Source organism: Aphelocoma coerulescens, chromosome 8 (assembly GCF_041296385.1).
Source record: "Aphelocoma coerulescens isolate FSJ_1873_10779 chromosome 8, UR_Acoe_1.0, whole genome shotgun sequence".
Taxonomy (NCBI): domain Eukaryota; kingdom Metazoa; phylum Chordata; class Aves; order Passeriformes; family Corvidae; genus Aphelocoma; species Aphelocoma coerulescens.
The window spans coordinates 4,959,184-4,979,767 of record NC_091022.1 but is presented as its reverse complement, the minus strand read 5'-3'; the positions used below and the strand labels follow the sequence as shown (position 1 = coordinate 4,979,767).

General features: G+C 42.8%; 2 protein-coding genes across 8 annotated transcripts in view; one reads left to right on the top strand and one right to left on the bottom strand.

The window, feature by feature from the left end:
- Positions 1-633: 633 nt before the first annotated feature.
- Positions 634-16,753, bottom strand: TRMT1L (tRNA methyltransferase 1 like). Its single transcript, XM_069023802.1, has 16 exons — positions 16,583-16,753; positions 13,958-14,110; positions 13,032-13,094; positions 12,116-12,229; positions 11,082-11,146; positions 10,610-10,739; positions 9,057-9,180; positions 8,558-8,637; positions 8,050-8,296; positions 7,164-7,376; positions 6,181-6,371; positions 4,804-4,882; positions 3,942-4,108; positions 3,683-3,742; positions 3,203-3,329; positions 634-3,080 (listed from the first exon to the last, which is right to left on the bottom strand). Exons 1-16 carry the CDS (start codon positions 16,689-16,691, stop codon positions 2,768-2,770), a joined length of 2,235 nt encoding a protein of 744 aa, XP_068879903.1. The 5' UTR covers positions 16,692-16,753; the 3' UTR covers positions 634-2,767.
- A 27-nt stretch (positions 16,754-16,780) lies between these two features.
- Positions 16,781-20,584, top strand: part of SWT1 (SWT1 RNA endoribonuclease homolog) — a 28,048-nt gene continuing 24,244 nt past the window's right edge. For 4 of the 7 annotated variants that reach the window (XM_069023797.1, XM_069023799.1, XM_069023796.1 and 1 more), the window contains exons 1-3: positions 16,782-16,869; positions 17,718-17,792; positions 19,904-19,962. In XM_069023797.1, coding sequence (XP_068879898.1) covers positions 17,727-17,792; positions 19,904-19,962 — 125 coding nt within the window. In that variant the 5' untranslated portion in view covers positions 16,782-16,869; positions 17,718-17,726. The other 3 variants (XM_069023801.1, XM_069023800.1, XM_069023795.1) reach the window with 2 other exon arrangements.

Here is a 20,584-nt window from a genome sequence, read left to right as displayed (position 1 = left end):
CAGCTGATGGCCTTGCACTGATTTCCAGCCCTCAGGCTTCCAGGAGTTGATCAGTTGTGATTTCCTGTTCAGGACAAGCCACTTGCAGCAACACGTTGGTCCCACAAAGATCTGTTGAACGTCTGTCAATGGTGCCTGGCACAGCACTGGGTACTGGCTGCTCCAAGAAGTGACAGGGACTGAGCTGTGACCTTGCCACCACCTCCTGCATTATCCTCACCTATTTCCCACTCCCATCTCCCACTGGAACAGCCAACATGGCCAGTGGATCAGTGCAAGGAGGAACATGATGCCCCAAGCTCCAGCCCCAAACCAACACTAATGTTCTGTCAGCTGATTATGGCAGGACTGACTGTACCTAGTCAACAGAGACAACTGCTGAAGAGGAAGAGAATTCCCAGAGGCCTGAGTTACAAACATCCCTTCCACTGGTTCCTTACAACAGGCAAAACCCCAGAGGGGGTTTGCACCCAGCGTGCCAACAAAGAGGAGCCCGGAGGTCTAGGCTGCAGCCCCTCTGGAAGGTGGCACATAAAAAGGAGGGGAAGAGCTCCTCACCCGAGGGAGCAATCTCCTCTGAGGCAGGTGTGAGGGCATGCAGGCGAAGAAGAAGAGGAGAGGGGACTCTCCGAATGGATTCCATGCTGAGGTTTATTCACGTGAAGGGACAGCCACGAAAAGCCGAATTTTTGACAGGGTTCAGGGATTCGATAGTGGGGATAGGGAAGGGGGGGAAAGGGATTACAGCCAATGAGATAAGGGCAAGTAGGCGAGGTTAGCAGTGAGGGAACCAATGGGAATAACATAGGAGGGATTTGGGGAAGGAACCAGTGGGGGTGTGGAGTACTACAGAACTTTCTAGAGCTTATACATATTAACTAAGGGAAATGAATATACATAGACTTATACACAAAACTGGGAGGGGAAAACATGAACCAAGTGTAGGGAAACATGTAAATCGTAGAACTGGGGGATTGTGGGCTCTCACCCTAACTAAGAGGGAGGCATTTAACTTTGGGGCCTGACCACCACGGTTTGTTATCAGTGTTGTCCTCAGGGGTCAGGGGGGTTACAGCCCCTTGCACTGCCACACCCCACCTCAGATCACAGCAGCTTCTGCCAGTCTGGTAGAGGAAGAGCCCAGATTGTATAGACAAGCCTGAACTTCACTTTTTCTGCCCCTCCAGACACCTGGGAATAGTTGCCCTGGCTTAGGAAAGGTATTCAATACCTTCAGCTCCTTAAAAGGAGCTCAGAGTAATCAAAAGCATTTCCCACAAGGGGCTTCAGTTAAACTTTCTTTTTAACCTACTTTACTGTAATCAGAATAATTTTTTGCTCCAGGTAACTGACCTTAGGACTGATTTTATCCTATTGACAGTGAAGTGTGTTGCCTGCAAGCAACGTCTGCCACACTCTATCCACTTCAAAACCCAAAAATGCCACTAGGGAATGGGAAATTCTCTCCTTCCATTTGTCTTTCCAATGTGATCCCAAGGTGATCGTTGGAAAAGAACTGTCAACACTACATTTTTGAAGGACACTTTGTTGCTGTATCACTGATCCAAGGTCCCTTCAGTGGGTTCTTTCTTTTTGAAATTAGGGAAGAGAATAACTGACCACCAAAGATATCTGGAGTTGAAGAGGGTGGAAGAAAGAGGCAGCAACTTCTGGCCTGACAGGAGCATAGGACATTTTGCATCATCAGGAGTGTATCAATCACGTTACTTTTATTGTAAAGTTTCAGAGATGGGTAAGGATAATAACCCCTCATATTCTGCTCTTAGATAAACCTAACACTGGGGGCCAGGCTGAACACCAAACCTGTGAGAAACGGCCACCACTGTGACAGCTCTTTAAGTGGAATACACAGAGATACCAGAACTAAGTGTGGGGGGAAAAAATGACAAAGGCAAGCTTGTTTGGCTGGAATGCTGCCATGTATTTAAGGAAACCAGAACTGCCAACACCTGGCAGCTTTGCTCGTTCACAGAAGAGGTCTTAGCTCAGAGTTACTATTGTCAACTTACCACCTAACTTCACCTGAACATCCATTGTGGTCCCTTGTCCCTGTATCTTTCTGCAGCACACAACCACTGTAAGCTCTGAGCAAACAACTACCTAGAGTGACTACACAACTCACTAAGGTTTGGTTACAAACTGAAGGTCGGTAGCAGCCGTGTCACCACTCCTTCCTGTTCTCCCAGGATCAGCTCCTGCCTGGAGGGAGAACCCGGGAAACAGACCTGAATGCAGAGTTACACGTGCAACCTGGAGCTACAGCTGCACCCAGGCAGGACTGCCTGGCTTCAACTCAAGGCATTTTATCCTGTACTATTTTCTTACCTTAACATGCCCTCTCTCTGGATCATAGCTGGCCAGGTTTTAGGAATGATGCATTTTAGGAATATGATGTTTCACAATAATCTCATATTTCAAAACACTGAGCACTTTTGGCCCTGTCCCCCCTCCTGGATGCTGTGCTGGCAGTAAGGCTTGGACAGACTAGGAAGCAGCCTCCATGCCTCAGTGTGAAAGGGGGGTGAGCATAAAAAGCAGTTAACTCCACAGCCTTCCCACAGTGCCAGTTCCGTGACCACAGCCATGCCAGGATCAGGGCTAAGTTCTGCTAGCTAAGTCTAAACCATCCCTTCAAAGTACAACAGGCAGCTCAAATGGCCAAACGCCAGCTTGGGAGGAAGGAGTGGCTTACTGGAACAGGGCGTGCTGAAAGTCTGTAACATCCTGATGAACAAACCCATCTGCATTAATCAGCAGCACGGTGAGTGGGGTAGGACTGTGTGAACACGGCGGCAGCGACTCCGGATTTACCATCTTCCGCTAACTCAGCCTCCTCCACCTTGATCTCTGCAGCAGCCGGAACCTCTTCCACCTGGATCTCTCCAGGGAGGTGCACAGGGCCTTCTGCCTGTGCCCCCACGTAGGTGGGAGTGCTGTACTTCATGAGAACAGTCTTGAACTGCACCAGGGGCGCATTGGTGCGGACTCCCATGGGGTCGAAGTGGGTTCGGCTCACACGGTATCCAGCCTCCGACAGATAGTTCAGGAACTTATTTAACCTGGGAAGAAATGCAGCAAAACCAAACCCCTGCATTTAGAACAGACTTGGTGCTGACAGGGCTGACTCAGTACGATCTGAGAGTCAGTGTCAGACCAGGCTGGAGGGTGAGCCCACACTTACTTTGGCATGTTCATGCCCTTGATGCTGTGCCGGTGGATGTTGTAGTAGAACGGGGGGTGCTCGGCACTGTGCTCGGCCCGCTGCCGCTTCGCCGCGCCGCGCAGCACCTCCTCGCTTTTCCTCTTCCCTGCATCACAACGAGGCCACAGAAACCACTCAGTACTCAGGAGCACCCCAAAAATGCCAGCAAAGCCTCAGACAGCATGCACGAAAACAAAGCCACAGAGCAACTTCAGCTGTGTGCCTGCTTTTGTAAGCTGGTGTTTGCAGAGGTAAAATCTGGCCTGAACTAAATCAACAGGCCATTTTCAGTAGTAAGAAGTAAATTAAAGTGGCCTTCATGGAGTATTTGGCATTCTGCTTTTACCAATAAATATGATTCTGGATAAAGATGAAATAAAACCAGTACTGGGTGGGAAAAAACTCCTGAGTGCAATATTGTTAAATATAAAACAAGTTACACCTAAATGCTCCACTTACCATGTACCAAGTAGGATTCTGCAGAAGTATTTGGTGTTTTAATATATACGCCACACTCTTCTAGAATACAATTAAAAGGCAAAATTATTTCTACCGTAAAGTGGCAAAATGCTTTAATTACACAGAAGGAAATAATTCAATTATTCAATAATGCATTCACCTCTAGGGATACACTGCTGTTAATTAAGTTATCACAGATCAGCATCTCTAAAAATCACCACAAAGCCAGTCTGTGTGAACAGGCTGCCTGTTTTCTTACCTTGTTTGTTCTCATCACCAGGACTGTGGGTAGAAAAATGTTTGAGAGTTGTGCACTCTGCTTCACAAACTAATGTCTTCAGAAGTGGCTGAGCTTCATCCAAGCCGTACTGCACAGCCTCCAGCAGCATCCTCCTGAGGAATCCAGTGTTGAAGAGCACTCCTGACCTATGAAATGCAAGAGAAGTCAAAAGTTAAGGCTTCTGAGTGAAAGCTGCTCCAGAATTCTCTTGTCCAAATTGATTAGCAATTATGTTACACTGAAATGATTTTTTTTTCAATGACAGCAACACTGGTCATGTTTAAAAAAAACAAAAGTCAAGATCTCAAGAACAGTCATTTTATTTCTGCCCTAAGATGTTGAGAAAGTCATTCAACCCCCACAAGAAAGGTACTGTTGATTGCCAACCATTTTTAATACTGATCTGAAATGGCTGAAAGACTTAAAAAATATTTATTCTTGTTTCTACAAATATTAATTAACAAGCAGTATAGTATTTATTACCATCAGCACATGTAACGATTTATTTAATAAATTCTCCACAAGTATGTAGTAACAAGAGTTACTTAATATTTGAGGAATAGAGGAACACAGAGGCAGGTTCTCCTGTGCAGGACATATTCCTTAAGTGCACTGAAGGTGAAATTTAAAACGTGTTACTACTTATTAACTGGTTTGAATGAAAGGAAAAACTGAATACCCCACTACATTCAAATCCACACTCAAGTTTCCTGAACTGCTCCTGATTGCTGTACCTCCTTCTGTAGTGCTAAAATAGAAGTTGTTATGGTATGAACAGATGAGCTTCAGAGCTCCTGGACCCAGAGTGACCCTCCCAATGTGTCCTGTGATGTGGACTTACCAGAGAGGACCAAGAAGCACTGCTGTCTTCCCAGGCATGCTGCCATGGCAGTCACAGGGCAGCTGCTGGTAAGGGTTTTCTGCAGCAGAAAAACAGCATTTAAATTGATTGAAAATAGACAGCCATGCCTGTGTTAATGCAGAGACAGAGATGCAGTGGGAGCTCACTTCAGTGAGGTATTTGGAAGGGCAACAGCAGAAGTGTGACACCATTTGAACTTCTACCAAGCAGCTCATGGTGAGATTTAGTGATTGATGACTTGATCTTTAATCAGTGTGAAAACACAGAAGAAAAAAAAAGCAACGGAACTTCTCAATGTTTCTTTCAAGTAACAAGGAAAATATTTGCCTTCCTACCCTTACATAAGCAGCTGTCCAGGTTAACAGTAAGTACCAACAAAAAAATCTGAAACATCAGCCAGTTACATCTGCAAAACACAGTCCACCTATGAGTCTTGTAAGCCCTGTGCAATTAAGGCATTAAGCAAAATTAATTTACTAATTAAGATCTCTACCATAACACTGTACTCAGCTACTCTTTCCCATCGTTAAAACTTTTATCTGATTTTTAACAACTTTTAATACCAGGCTCATTGTGTGCTTGTGCACCTGACTCTGAGCAGGGCAAAGACACCATGAGTTGGCAGTGAGCTATCCAAGAGCCTCTAACTTGGAAACAAGGTTTTAGGGTTTATATTCATTCAAACTACCATTCATTCAAACCATCTTCAGGAGTGCAATTTTTGTCTCCTGCCTCTGCTAACCTGCGTGTGGAGACAGCCCAGTAACAACAGCACAGGAAAGCCAGACTGTTCAGTCTGCATTTCAGAACTGAACTGAACAGCAGAAAAGCAGTCTGACACCAAAAGCTATCAAGCTGCTGCTATCTGGAGGAATCCAATGGTATCAAAGGCTACCCCACTCCTAGGGCTTTTCCTGAAGTGGCAGATCCATGGACATGCCAGGCATCCTGGCAGCTCCAGCAGCTAGAACTGGCTGGGAGCATGTCCTGTGTAGAAGCAAATCTCAGAATGGTTTGGGTTGGAAGGGACCTTAAAGCTCATCCAGCGCCATCCCCTGCCATGGGCAGGAACACCTTCCACTAGCCCAGCTTGCTCCAAGCCCCATCCAACCTGGCCTTGGACACCTCCAGGGATCCAGGGGCAGCCACAACCTGAGCAATCTGTGCCACAAATCCAGTCCATTTACAGGAAAATCCATGCAGACAACTGATCTAGCCCAGGGCCATGAAGCACAGTGCCCTCTCTACCTCACACAAACTACTCATTGTTACATACAAGGGAATTGTTACTAATGGGATGTAAATATAAACAAGGCACAGAACAGACAGACAAAGTGCAAAAGAAAAGCCGTTTACCTTCCACCATATTGCCCTCTTTCTGGAAAACCCTCTCTTCACACCACTGGCAGTGGATGAGGTATCGGACCTTCTTTGCCGAATCATCCGCAGGGGTCGGGCCCCGTAAAACTCTGACCACCACCAGAACAAAGTGTTCCAGAGCTACTGCCAGCAGCACTTCAATGCCTTTGTTACAGCGAGCTGCAGCTCTGGGGGAAGAAACACACACAAAACTAAAATTGTACTGAATTCAGCAGGAAAACACTGCCATGGACACCTGAACCTGCAGCACGGTTCTTGAGTTCATCCACTTCCTACAGAGAGGTACTGAAGATTTGAGAGATCAGGAGGAAGTGTTCTTTCTGAAGTGCCTCATTTTGTGTCCTTCCTGATAGGCCAAGCAAATCTAATTTTACTTCTTTTTATCACAGCTAGAAATACTGGTCTCCCACCTGCAGCATCACACGTGCAGGAAGAAGACAAGGGAAATCTACACATGTTCAGGTCAGCATTTGTGCTCTGGCATTCTCAAAACCTGGTGATTTCATTTCCTCCTCATCTTTTCCAAGCAGTGGTCCCATCCTCTTGGCCTGTACCTTTTTTCTCCCATTAGGTTTTCTGTCTTCATTTATTTCACAGACTGAGTTTACTGAGAGTATCCACATGCAAATAATTAATTTCACAAGTCAGTAATCACATCCATCTTTTGAACCTCAAGTATGAGGATCTGCGGGGAACATCAAGTTCCACTGAAGCAAGTCTGAAATGCTTAGCTAGAAGCCATTCAAGCAGTTTAATTTGTATTTATAAAGTCCCATGGAGCTCTAAAATGGCAAAATTGATAGAGAAATAGAAGAGTTTGCAAGTCTGGGTATTCTTTTTTTTTCATGTTACCATCCCCCCCTCCCCCCACTGATGCATTTTTACCTCATCCAGTCACTAATTATTTCTAATAATTACCTAATAATTTTTTACCCTAATTGGAGCTGGTTTAGCAGTACCTTGTCACAGCAGCAATTACAGTCCTGGCTGCCAGCTCCTTGTAGTACTCTGTTCTGACAATATTGCAGCCATAGTGACGCAGGGCCACGTGTTGAGCCTTGGCATACAGGGAGCTGATGTCTGTGGATGTCAACGACACAATCCCAAGGTTCCTCACATTTCTAAAGGCAGAGTCCAGGTAATTCACAGAAGTTCCAAAGGGGTCCAAGTGGCTGAAAAGAAAGGAAGTACCACTGAGTGTGCATAAATGCTCCAGAGTCTAGCTTTACGCTGAGGAAAACACTGTTTTATAATCTTCACCTGTGATCACACTTAGAAAGAAGGAACAGGACTAAAACTTCCAGCACTGCTTTGATCTGGATGTTAATCATGTACAATACAAAAAAATCCCATTCCTTATTTTGATATCTGTATAGGGTTTGAATGTATGCATCTATATACCCAACCTGGAAGAATCAGCCTGATTTAATTCAAAGTTAATATGCTGTAGAGTGGATAAAAACAAGAGGTGCAATAAACAGCAGGCAAAGGTACAAATTTTAAACTAAAAGAAGTTTTAAAATAACCCAAAACTGATTTGGTATTTCCCTTCAGCAAACAGACAATGAAGTTATAAAAAAACCCCAGCCTCTCTTAAAATTTTTATGTATATTTATAATCCATTCTGGATGTCAGAAAGACCAGTATTTTTCCAGCACTTTCTAAAACATTTAAGGCTAAAGTTCTGTCCCCACACCAATTCTGGGACAAGAAAATTACATTTCAAGTGACTGTTGGTTGATTCTTTTATCATTCCAATTTCTCCGTATAATCATATCCTGGGGAAGTGGGGTGGGGTGTGTCATTACCACACCAGAAAATTTTGACAGAAACATAAACACTTACATAAAATCAAATGATCTCAAATGCATGATAACATTGGCATCCATTTTTGTCACCTCAATGGTGTCACTATTTTCTTCTCGATCTCCCACAGTTTCATCATTGTCTTCTTCCTTAATGTTCAGTTTCACCTTCATTTTGTTTAAATGACAATTCTCCTTAATCATTGTCACAGAATTTTCATTACAATCATTAATTGTAACTTTCACAGAACTTCTGAGGTGCTTTGCCCACTGCAATCCCATGATACCTGAGGGAAAACAGAATTCATGGACATGAAGACAACTGATTTTAAGAAGACCCCCGAACTTTAATATTATTTACAGCCTTTTTAAAAACCTTAATACAGCTTTGGACAGCTGTTTTTTTGTACAGAAGCTCACAACTCCCTGCCTAAGGAAGAAAAGTATTGTGTACCTCAAGTTATTTTTGAGTATATGATGTCAGTTATGAATTTCTGCAGCTTCCTCCTATAGGATATTAAGTAAAATATTAAAGAAATGGACTTTACCAGTGGCACCAAAAGCATCCAAACATTCAATGGGTTTGCGCTCCCCAGCAAGCACAGCCAGTGCACAGAATATCAACTGCCTGGAAGATAAAAAAGAATGGCCACAGTCTGTAAGTCGAGAGAACATTTTTACTTCATTTTCCTTATTTATTTCCCTTTAACGTAACAGTGGAATATTTTCAGTAAATTCCACCTTTTACAGGGAAGAACTGTAAATCAAAAACCTCAGCTATGCTGAAAAGTTGCATTCTGCAGCAGCATATTCTTAAGGTAAAATCTACTAATTACAGAAAAATACTTAATTGCTTTAGAAATGACAGTATTTCACATATAGCATTCTTTGGTATAAATATTATTTGTCAAGAAGAGTTTTCTGATGAGAAACTCCTTTCTCCTGCCCTCTGAACAGAAGTTTCGCAGGGTTGCTTTTCAGAACACGTATTTTTCACTACAAACTCCCTACCCCTCTGATGCATCCTCCCACTCCCTGCTCTCTCACCTGTTGAGTTTCATTTTAGGATTAAAATAGGAATCTGTTTTCTGGGGCGTGGAGTGGTTGGGAAGAACCTGCACATCTGTGGCTGACTCTTTCACCACTTCGTAAGACGACTTGGGAGCACGAACTGAAACAAGTCATTGAGGTGGAAGGAAAGAATTGGTGAGAACTGAAATTAATATTAACACATTTGGTAAATTACGCTGAAAAACTGCTCCCACAAAGCAAGAAGTCTGGGTTATGCTGCAATCCAGCCAGCACATGGACCAGTTAACAAGGATGAGGGGGGAAGCAGGCAACAATTTATCTTCTAATCTCAAAAGTGGCAGATAAGGATCATGCTCTACCACAATTTTCTTCTAATAAAACATCAGATTTGTTTCTCAGTTGGGCTCTTATGTATCCCCTCCAGTTTAAGAAAGCCAGCCCCTGTGCCTGAGGCTTAGAACATTTGTTTCGCATGTTTAAACATAATACATTGCTAGTTAATTAAAACCCCGTTAACATAGTCCTGAATGTGTATCCATGAACTGCAAAAATCATTGATCTAATCTAAGTTATCAAACAGTCCCATGAGATGTGTATCAACAGCACAAGTACATGGACAATTCCAGCACCTGAGTTCTGTGTAAACAAAGTTTCTGTGTAAACCTGAATTTCTGTGGCAAAACAAGCTTTCAGATCTGACAGCTGTAAACACAGGCTGCCATTCCTCTGAGCAATTCATCCCCATTCTAAAATGTACCTAGGAACAACCAGGAAAAATTTGTATCAACTGGGTATCTTCCAGTGCTCACCCTGCCTCTCTCTCAGGGCTTTCAAATGCATACATGGGTGTATCTGCTCCACCTTCAGGGGCCCCAAGAGCTGCCAAGTGCCTACAGAGCACAAAACCTCTGGATTTCTCCTCTCTCTTCTCATGAGGAAAAACTGCCTCATGCATTTTGTTAAAAAATGCTAATTGAGCCATTCTTTACTCACAGCTCTGAAGGGAAGCACACAGAGAGCAATGTATTTCACAACACAAACTCTACAGAGATATGGAACATGGTACTACTATCCCTTTTCAGACATGCAAACTGAATGTTTGATGCCCAGGCATCAACTACTGGCATTCCCATTATTTAAAATGTTTTTAACCTAGTTTTTGCAAGTTTAGAAATCAAAGTCACATTCTGGAGAGTCAGGTAGGGTTGTAATTCTGGATAAAGAGCAGAGGATTTTTACACTGCAGAAAGATGTACTTCAGACTTTTTGTTCTGTGGATGCCACGTCCCTCAATCTTTTGGAGACACACAAGCTGGTACTTACAACACTAAGGGTGAGGGGAGTACTAGCTATCAATAAGAACACAGGAACTGGTCAATGCAAAACTAAATCACAACTCTGCTACACCTCTGATAAAACAAAAGTCCTGAAATACTAAGGGCAGATTTGTCATTAGAAAAGCTAACTCTGTTTCTGAATTTTTCCCATGTCTCCTACCCCTTATCACAGTTACTGCACGTGGTACATGACAGAAAAAGACTGAATGTTTCCTGTCAGTCAGAGCCCACCTGTGATAAACCTTGACTCAGTCTCTCCTTTATTCACGTGACGATTGATGTGACCTATCATGTCAGTTCTTCGTATGATAGTTGCCGAGCAGATGATACAGTGGTAATGAGCTCCCAACTTTGCCAATGTCTGTAAAATAGAGTCTTTTACGTAGTTTCGCAATACATAAAACATGGTTAAAGTAGAACTGAACACAGGGAGATGAGAAGTCTGTTACATCTAGAGCACTCAAAATATCTGGAATCTACAGTCAGAGCTAATCTAGGCAGCTGCCCCCCACAACAAGAGAGGTACAACCACATTCAGCTACCCAAGGGTTCTATCACACACCCTGGACTAACAAGCTTTTGGCATCACATGCAGAGGAGCAAGATGTATTTGGTGACTAAGCAGATCTCAAAAGCTCCCCTCAGTCACCCAGTTCCCCCACTTTGTACAGTAACAAGAATTTCTGTGGTTCAGCATTTTTACCTGGTCTCCAACAAGGTTGGGTTTTACTGGCCGACAGGATAAGTGACAGATGCACATTCTGTACCCTGGAAAACAAATCCCATTTCAGAACAGTAAATGAATGGCCTGGCTGCGGCCTGCACCACGTGCTCTCACTTCAGATTTCACAAAACAGCAATAAGAGAACATCACCAATTATCTGGTACATTCTCTCTTCACAGGGTAATTTATCAGCCAATTATACATTTTAAATTTTAAAATGCACAGAATCTACAATTTCCTAAAATAAGTCTCTCAACATCCTACAAAGCTACACCAAGTCTCCAGTTCAAGAGTACTTGTGAGTCTTTCACAAAAATATTGTTACCTGGCTAAAAGACTTGTGTGAGGACTCCTATAAAACATATGTTCCAGTTAAAGGAAACCAAAATGAGATACCTGACTCCAGTTGGAACATTTATAGTTTAACTTTATCTTCCCTATCCTCTGAACAGTCACTTTATTTCCCACAAACCCATACACTTGGATTTTTAAAAAACACACACTGCTTTCTTTTCCTTCCTAAACTTCTTGCAGGGATTTTAATGCATCTTATAAGCATATCACAGAGTTTATTAAAAAACAATTAAAACTACTAAATACTGATAGTACATAAATACTTCAAATGTTTATCGGAACCCATGGAATCTTTATGATGCACCAAAATTGACCACGTGTGTGTCTGATTATTATTAATATATAACTAAAACTTTTATTGAAGCAGTTGTCATTACACACATACTTTAAATTTTATGGTAATTTTCATGACATGCCAAGGAATTGTTGGTGTTTTTCTAAAGAGAGAACGCACAATTGTAACCATTTTGGCTGGAGAAGAATACAGTTATTTCACATTTACATTTTACATCTCACCTCAAAATTCATTCTGTCAAAATATGGTTCTAATTCAGAGCTGGTAACAAAATACTTAAATCAAGAGGAATTTCGAAAGATGAAACACAGAACATGCCTACAATTTCTTCTAGTATTTACTATTCAAATGCAATTGCTATTACCTTCAAATTCAACAGAAACTTTCCAGTGCAAATTCTGCAGGTGACGATGGAGTTTGTGGCTATAGCAAGCTTTGAATTTCTCCTCAGGACACAACGGACAAGGCTTCTTTTCATCTGAAAATACAATTAAAAACTATGAGAAACATGAAATGCAGTTACCACTCGTGTTAGCTGAGATGCAGGCCAAGATAAAAAAGGCTGAAGGTAAAATCAACATGAGTTAGCAATTAAATCCTCAGGGAACATTCATTTGTTTCATGTACAAATTTAAAATTTATGGGTTGCCTCTTTCAGCTCCATAGAATGTAGACCAAAATCACTACAACTTTAAAAATCATTAACTTCTACTACCTTTGGGTTTTGGTTTCTAGTATTTTTTACTCCAGCAAACATGTGGCTAATGAAACTTCTGAAAAGTACTGAGGAACAACAGTACTTTACAGATGACATGCAGAGACTTGAAATGTTAAAAAAAAAACCAGCAAACCAAAACCCCCACAAATTAGGTGGTTAGAAAAAGACTTTGTTGTTCCAACTCCTGGATCTTCTGGATAAAACAAGCAGCTGATATCTCTTTAAGCTGCAAAAAAGACAATATACCCTATATCAAATAATTTTGAAAAATATAAAAAGTAATTCTTGAAAATCCTGCACGTGAGACACAAAAAGCAAAGGCAAGGTTGTGTAACAAAGGTCTTGAAGCCCTTTAAGTACTAACTTAAATAAAAACTAGCTGAATATCAACCAACCTCTCAGGCAGAAATTAGCAGAATAAGAGAATAAATCATAAAGCCCTTTTTTTACAAAACCTCTAGTCTTTAAATATCCTAAATATATGTAGTGTGTTAAAGATAAAATCTAAAGGAAAATCTAACATGAAGATCTGTGTTCTGCGACACTGCTGTGGAAAACTCACCTTCTCTCAGGTCAGCCAGTTTCTCTAGATCAGCAAGGTGTCTCTGAATTGAAATATGTTTGTCTAAAAAAAATCCCAGAAATATTTAGAAGTTAGACATTCTTAGCTTAAAAGTTGCTTTTAGTTTACTGCTACTTTTCTATGCATCATTTCAAATCTAGCACTGTTAGAGAATTACTGTAGTAACAATTGGAATACTTGTTTTTGTCCTTTTACTTCCATGGCAGCAGGAATGACTGCAAAAATTACCCCCAGAATGGCTGTTTAATAAGATCCATACATTTTCATATATTCCTACTTCTTTTTAATACTGACACACTTTAATACTGACAAACTTTCTCAGATTGGAAAGGCCCTCATTCGAAAAAAAACAGCTGAAAAGATCAAGTCACATTCCCTTTACAACTGGTTTTACTGCTCAGCATTTATAGTGAATGCAAATCATGCAAGAAAGCAGTACAAAAACATCCTATGAACTGACTGGCAAAACTAAATATCAACTAAAAGTGGACCAAATTTAAGAACAATTATTCACTGTGGAGCCAGGATACATTAAGTTCTACCATATTTTTTTCTTTCCCTTAGTAAACAGTTTAACCTTCAAATCTACCATCTGATTTTTCAACTTACCAGTCAGAATTTGCCAAGACCAAAAAATTTAGGTTCAAATCTGCTTTACTGATTCCAGCACACAGTACATCCCACTTCACTGTAACACAGATTCTGTAGCAGCTTTAACCTTTACAATGTTTTTACAGGATAAATCTTCAGGTTTTCTTATGCAAGACAAAGCAACTGATCCACATGCTCAGGATACAGAGGTGAGTTTTAAAATGAGATTTCACACATTCCCTTTACCTTTCCTCCCTACTATTTCTACCTTTCCTCAAGAACATGACACAAATATTAGGCGTTTATTAGCAAACCTCTTGGATAATCAGATGATACATCCAAAATGTTGCTATCAGATTCCCTTGGGCGTTCTTCCTCTGCTCCTTTTACTTCAGCTTCCAATTCTGACTCGGTAATTTTCACATCCAGGTTGTTGCTTTTCAGTTTTTCAGAGACCACCACACCATCTTAAAACCAACAAAAACCCAGTGAAAGTGCTGTTGATGTAATTGAACTGTACAAAGACGTTCATTTGTTTCCAATAATCCAGTGCTGACTACAAGTGTGAAGGAGGAAAAACAAATTATGTAGGAGAATAGTAGGAGATGAATTATCACTCCAATCGTCCTTGGAAACCACTATGGAATAATGCCATCCTGGACAGCTGAAACGAATATTCACGTATCAGTATCAGATTACATGTTATTTTAATATTTATTTTAATAAAATAACATTTACATGTTATTTTCTGGCAGGATGCAGTGAAGCAAGGCAAAGCAGGCAAGGAGGAGGTCCAAATTCTCCTGACAATTTTCTATCAGCTAGGAAAGTTTAGAACAGTTCATGATTCAAGCAGTATGAAAGAAGAAGAGACTAAGGCAGGAATTTGCTATCAGCAGAGGCAGTGATGAGATTAAGTGCTGGTGCCATCAGCATTTGCAAATGAATGACTTCCTGGGGCAGTTCCAGATGAGCCTGGTGAAGAATTTCAAGCACTTAAAAAGGCTGAGAGATGGGGCAATAAAATGATGAGAATAGTCAAGTGCCCAAGTCAAACCCGGGGAAAACAACTGAAGAGGAAGAAATCCCCAGAAGGTGTGGTCCGACCCCCTCCAAGGGATACTAGGAAGCACTAGGAAAGGATTCAGGAAGCCACGTGTATCTATCAATACTGCTCTGCTCCCAGCAAGATTCCAAGGGACAGGTTGGACTAGGGAAGTTTCAACCACGGGTAACAAGAAATAACAAAGCCCTGACATTGCTTTGCAACTACTGAGAAGCAACAGAGCAGGCCAAGGATGGGACAGACGTTGCCAAGATCAAGAAGTGCAGAGAGAGCACAGAAGGCAACCACGTGCTCTCTATCCTAACACAGAAACTGGGATGCACCACATGGAGAAAATACGGAGCTACAAACTGGTTTGTGTCAGAAGTTATTTTTAGAGGATCCAGGAATGTATGGCTGCTCTTTGGATGGGGCATGGAGCCGCCTGGGATAGTGGAAGGTGTCCCTGCTCATGGCAGGGTCTGGAACGGGATGGACATTAAGGTCCCTTCCAACCAAAGCCATTCAATGATTTTCTGATTTTGCTGCTCTTCCCTGCCCACCTACTCCTGACCAGAACTTAAGACAGGCTGGAAGGATCTTACAGGAGTTCTTCAGGTTCTCCTGGGCTACATTTTTTTTGTTTTCTTTTAAACATCGCTGTTGGGCACAAATATCTGTTATTATGAAAACAAAACAGAAAGAGGAAATGGAAGGAATACCTCAAGACAGGGGCTCAAGAAACTGATGAAACAGAAGCACAGAGTAAAACTATTCTACCTACCTTACAATGTATCAGGAGGTGCATTGCTACGCAGAGATTGTTGCTGTGTTTCTCACAGACCTGTTTCAAGCTGACAACTCGCCTAAGAGAGACTTGCATGAAGCCTAGTGCTCCATTAAGATGTTGTAAGATTCCTGGTGATAGTTTCTACATGCTTTATTAATATAATGGTAGAAAGAAAACGAGTAAGTAAAAAGATGTTTGGTAAGAAATCCCTAATAGCTGTTGGTTGGCTGCGAGAAAAGTGGAAACAGTTATAAAAATGCAGTGAGAGCACAGCAGTGACAAAAAAACAGCAGAGCTGGACAGGCTGCACCTTCAGAGCACCTGGAGAGATAAAAATGTTTGAAAAGGATAATTCGCATATATGTAAAAAACCAGTTAATGTGTAAATGCACATGGAGAGAGGTAAACTTTCACACTGAATGATGAAGAAAAGCAGGCTCCTACCGAACCAAGACCTCAGGACTTTTTAAATGCCCACCAGGAATCACTGATTGCACACAAACAGAATAACGCTTCAGAGAGCCTAAAGTATACTTAAACGGGAAAAAGAATTAATTAGAAGAGTCAGCTCACTCGAACCGTAAGGCTGCGGCAGCAAGGGCTCACTTGGGGGGCTGGAAATTCAGCAAAACCAGTTTACAGAATCCCAGAGCGGGTCAGGTCGGAAGGACCACGGTGGTCCAACCTCCCTGCTTCAGCAGGATTATCCTTGAGCACATGGCGCAAACACGTTTTGGTTTAAAATACTGCGCCCACGCCGCACCCCGGGCTCCTCACAGGACCCCACAGAATAACAAACGATCACCAAAGACAGAGTATCGTTAGCTCTGGGGAAGAAAGACGCGCCAGGAGCGCGGGTTCGAGCGGCGCGAGGCCCCGCGGGAACACGTGTGGTCCCGCACCGCGCCGGGAAAACGGGAGAACCGGGAGCCTGCGCCTCCCAGGGCTCCGCGGCCCAGGTGAGAAGCGGCCCCGGGGTGCGAATTCAAACCTGCCCGGGGTGTAAATTCAAACCCGCCCGGGCTCCGCATGGCGCCCGCCCGCCCTCAGCCCTGGCACGGCGGGCCCGGCTCCCCCGCCCGTCCGATCCCCGCCCGCTCTCACTGAGCGCCGCCGGCTCGCCGCTGCCTTCATGGCCGTGGTTCTCCTCCTCTTCCTCCTGCTGCTCCTGCTGCCGCCCCAGAACGGCCTCCGCCGCCTCTGCCGCTGCCATGTTCCCGCCGCGGAAGCCCGCACGCTGACCGGCCCGCTCCGCCCGCTCCGCCTACACTTCCCAGCCGCGCCCGGGCCGGCCCGGCGCGCACTGCGGCGGAGGAGGAGCCGGCACGGCCCGAGCCGCCCAACCGGCCCCAACAGCCGCCGCGGGGTCCGCGGGGTAGCAGCCGAGCGGGGTGAGGCGGCGCCGCACGGTGCCCTGTGGGCAGGGAGGAAGGGAAGGGAAGCTATGCTGGCAGCGCCCCGGGGGCCCGCGGCCCCCGGGCTCTCCCCTTGGAGGGAGTGAGGGAAGAGGCTGCCGCCCCTCAGCCCTCCGTGGAGAGGCTCCCTCAGAGCCCGGTGCTGCCCGCGCCTCAGGGCGGAACCGCTCCCGGGCTCCCCTGCTTGGGATCTGGGGAATCGCCTCGGGAGCTCCGGGTAAAGCCTTCCACAGCTCTCCTGAACTTCCTGTTGGTGTGTGCTGGTTTGTGTGGAGGGTGGTGGGGCTGCTGCGGGATGTCACTGTAATTCCTCCATCCTCGGGAGGGAGCGAATGCGACAGTCACATAGTCGGGACTGCCTTCGAGAGGCACAGCTTCATTTGGGTTGGAAAAGCCCTCCAAGCCCATCGAGTCCAAGCTATGCCCGATCCCCACCCTGTCGCCAGCTCAGAGCACTGAGTGCCGCGTCCAGGCCTTCCTTGGACACCGTCACGGATGGGGACTCCAACACCTCCCTGGGCAGCCCCTTCCAATGTTCGGTGGTCTTAAAACTTGGTTATACGACTCAGTGTTAAAGGATGCTTGTTTCTGCTTGTTTGCTGGTACAAAATAAGTGTCTCTGGGGAGGTGTAATCGCTGTGCTTTCTACTCAGGCGTTCCCTTAGATGTAAGTAATTAACCCTGTTGAGATCTGCTGTGGCTCTGTAATGAGAAAACAAAAGATTATTAAAGTATTTTTTTCTATGCAGTTAAAATTTATTTTTATCTCACCTGGACCTAAAAACTTGACACAAGTAATAAAGACAGCACACTTTTTGTCGTAGGATTTGAAGATGTCTAAAAAGAAGCTGAAGAAACTAGCTGGAAAGGAAGACTGTTTGGATGGCCAGGATGACAAAGTAGGAGCAGAAATATTACTACTTTTATTATCTTAATTCAGTCTCCTAAATTCAAGAAAACATGAATTGTTTAGTGGCCTTGTGGTAGAAGGATGAATCCAATTTAAAGACAGGGTCATAAAGAGCAGCAGGAGGGTTGAGTTGGTCAGATAATTAATGGTGGTTTTCTCCAGAGGCTGTGAGTAGTGTGGGAATCAGAAAATAGGATACTTTTTTTATTTTAGTGTATCTTTCTCTTTGAGGAAAGTTGGGTTTAATACTGGTACTGAAACCAGTGCTGTTTTCTTGGACTGTTCTGTATCTTGGATCATATATCTTAATTTTCTGATTAACCACAAGTTGTCCTTCACAGCATTTTGGTGAGCGACTTTCAAATATTTCCTTCTAGCCACTGAGACTTAAATTAATGACCAAAATTCTCAGCATATTCTAGTACATCCTTGTGTCTAGTGAGTCAGTCTTCACTGAATCACTTGTAAAATGCAGGTACTACAGGAGTTGTCATCTTTCTGGTCACACATGTGGGTAGCTTCCTATTATTTTTTATTGTTTATGTCCGCTTCTGACAAGGTGTTTACTCTCAGAAGTGCAATACATAGTTGATAAAGCAGTAGTTTAATAAATCCACACTTAAATTTGCTAGATTTTTTTTCCACTGGATTTTGCAGAGAATATATATATAAAGTAAGAGAGCTTTTATCTGTGTTTTCAAAATTTTTTTGCAAGTGTTAATAAATGAGCATGATATTATGGCCTTATAAACTGAATTATTCGCGTTAGATGCTTTTTGATCATAGAGAAAATGTTGTTCAAAGTCAAATATTTATAACTATTTTTTCTTCCACTGAATTCCTTACTGTTATTCAATTTGTCTTTTAAAATTGACTTATCCTAAGGTGCTTTATTGTTTGTTTTGTTGGTTTTTTTTACTTCTGTAATACAAAGGGTAAACACTTGGCTTAAAACCTCATACTGTAGCTTATTTCCATTGCTAATGCTTCTACCAGTTTGAAGAATACAGCTTTAACAGCAAAAAGATAAGGAAACTTCTAAAAGTAGCAAGTGCCCTCCAGTGTGATCCCAGTATGGGTGGGAGGTGTCTTATACCCCAAACTGATAGTGCTGGGAGGAGAGGAACAGTAAGAAAATCTGCTTGTGATTACTAAATTAAGTGAAAATTTTCGAGAAAAGGAGGAGATAGGTTGAAAAGAAATATTAAAAATGTCATGGAAACTCATGGGGAATAGGCCTTGAAGAGAGAAATGAATAACTGAGCAGCTGGAAATGGGTTTGTTACCACCAGAAGTTGTCCCAGCAGCATCATGAGCTCCACCTACCCCAAGGGAGCTCCTTCACTGCCTTCCAGCCGGTGGGGACAGCAGGGAGGTGGATGTGACCCCGGGGGGAGCCTTTGGAATTGTCTGTCCTTCTGCTTTTTCTGTTGCATTGCAGCTCCAGAACCAACCACAGGCAGAAGTTCTCAAAACTGCCTTAATTTAGGACTCCCCTGGTTTCTGCAAGCATCTGATTTTTGCATTAAATGCTCTCTAGTGTGGAAATAAACCGGCTAAGGCCTCTCTAGGTAGGAAGAATCTCTGCTGCAGTGACCTAATGGCCTCACTGAGTCAGCATGCCCCTGTTATTGAAGGAGCGAATTATTTGTGAAAGGATGAACTGACTGGAGCTTCCTTATCCAAAATAATCCATATGTTACCATTCTCTGTTGTAACTTCCTACACCCTGCTGTGGTTTTGGGAAAACTGAGTCATCTAATGTGAGGTGTGTAAAAAGTACCTGCCTTGTGGGACACATGGTTTTACCTGAGTGCCTGTGAATTGATCATGGTAGGAATATTACTGTCTCAGATCTGTAGTTGTCAGTGTTGTAGTGGGCCGTGTTGAATCATTTTTTAAGCATTTAAGTGCTCCATGATTAAATCATGAAGTGCTGCTAAACCCTTTGCACCCTTATCTTTGCATGCACATCCTTGGCACCCTTTGACAGTGTTTCTCTAAGGAGCCAAATCACTCAGTTGTGACACTGTCTTACAAAGGTCTTTTTTTTAACTGCAGTTTCCTCTATAAGCCTCTGAATTTTTATTTTTCTTTCAGAACTCTGAAGACACAAGATCTTACAAGCACACTGTGAAAGGAGAAACAGAACTTCAGAGGTAAATTCTCAATCTGTCATTAAATAGAACTACTTAAAAGTATAACAATTATGGACCCTTTAATGCTGAACTGAAGACTGTTTTCAACCTGTTTACCAAATAAAATACAGTGTTTTTACTGGTCTTTCTTTGGATATTTTAAACCTAGGGTACAATCAATATAATTACTGAGTATTTTCTGTGCTCTTATAAGAAAGTTTCCTAAAAATTTTTCATATAATTCACAATTTCTGTAGAATGCTACTATATTCCCATCCATTGTTCCCTTTCCAAGTTCTCCAGTCAGTACAGGATAAACAGTTTGAAAGCTGTGTGTGTTTTGGCACTGTGTGACCAAGCTGACCTTTTAGGATAACACACCTCCTTTATCACTGAACTGCTGTTAAAACTTATCTGTGTGATAAGAAGAAGCTCGACTGTGTAGGGTGTCTCTCAAACCAACAGTAAGTGCAGAAAAAGCTTTTTCTTCATTTTCTTAAAGCTAAAATGGCTGTACAGTGGAGAAAGGTAAATCAAATAAATGCCATATCAAACTATTTGAAGGACAGATGTTGCTCCAAGTCATGTTTAAGAGCATGATGCTCAAAAATACTTAGCTCTGTCTAAATCAAATGCAGGTGCC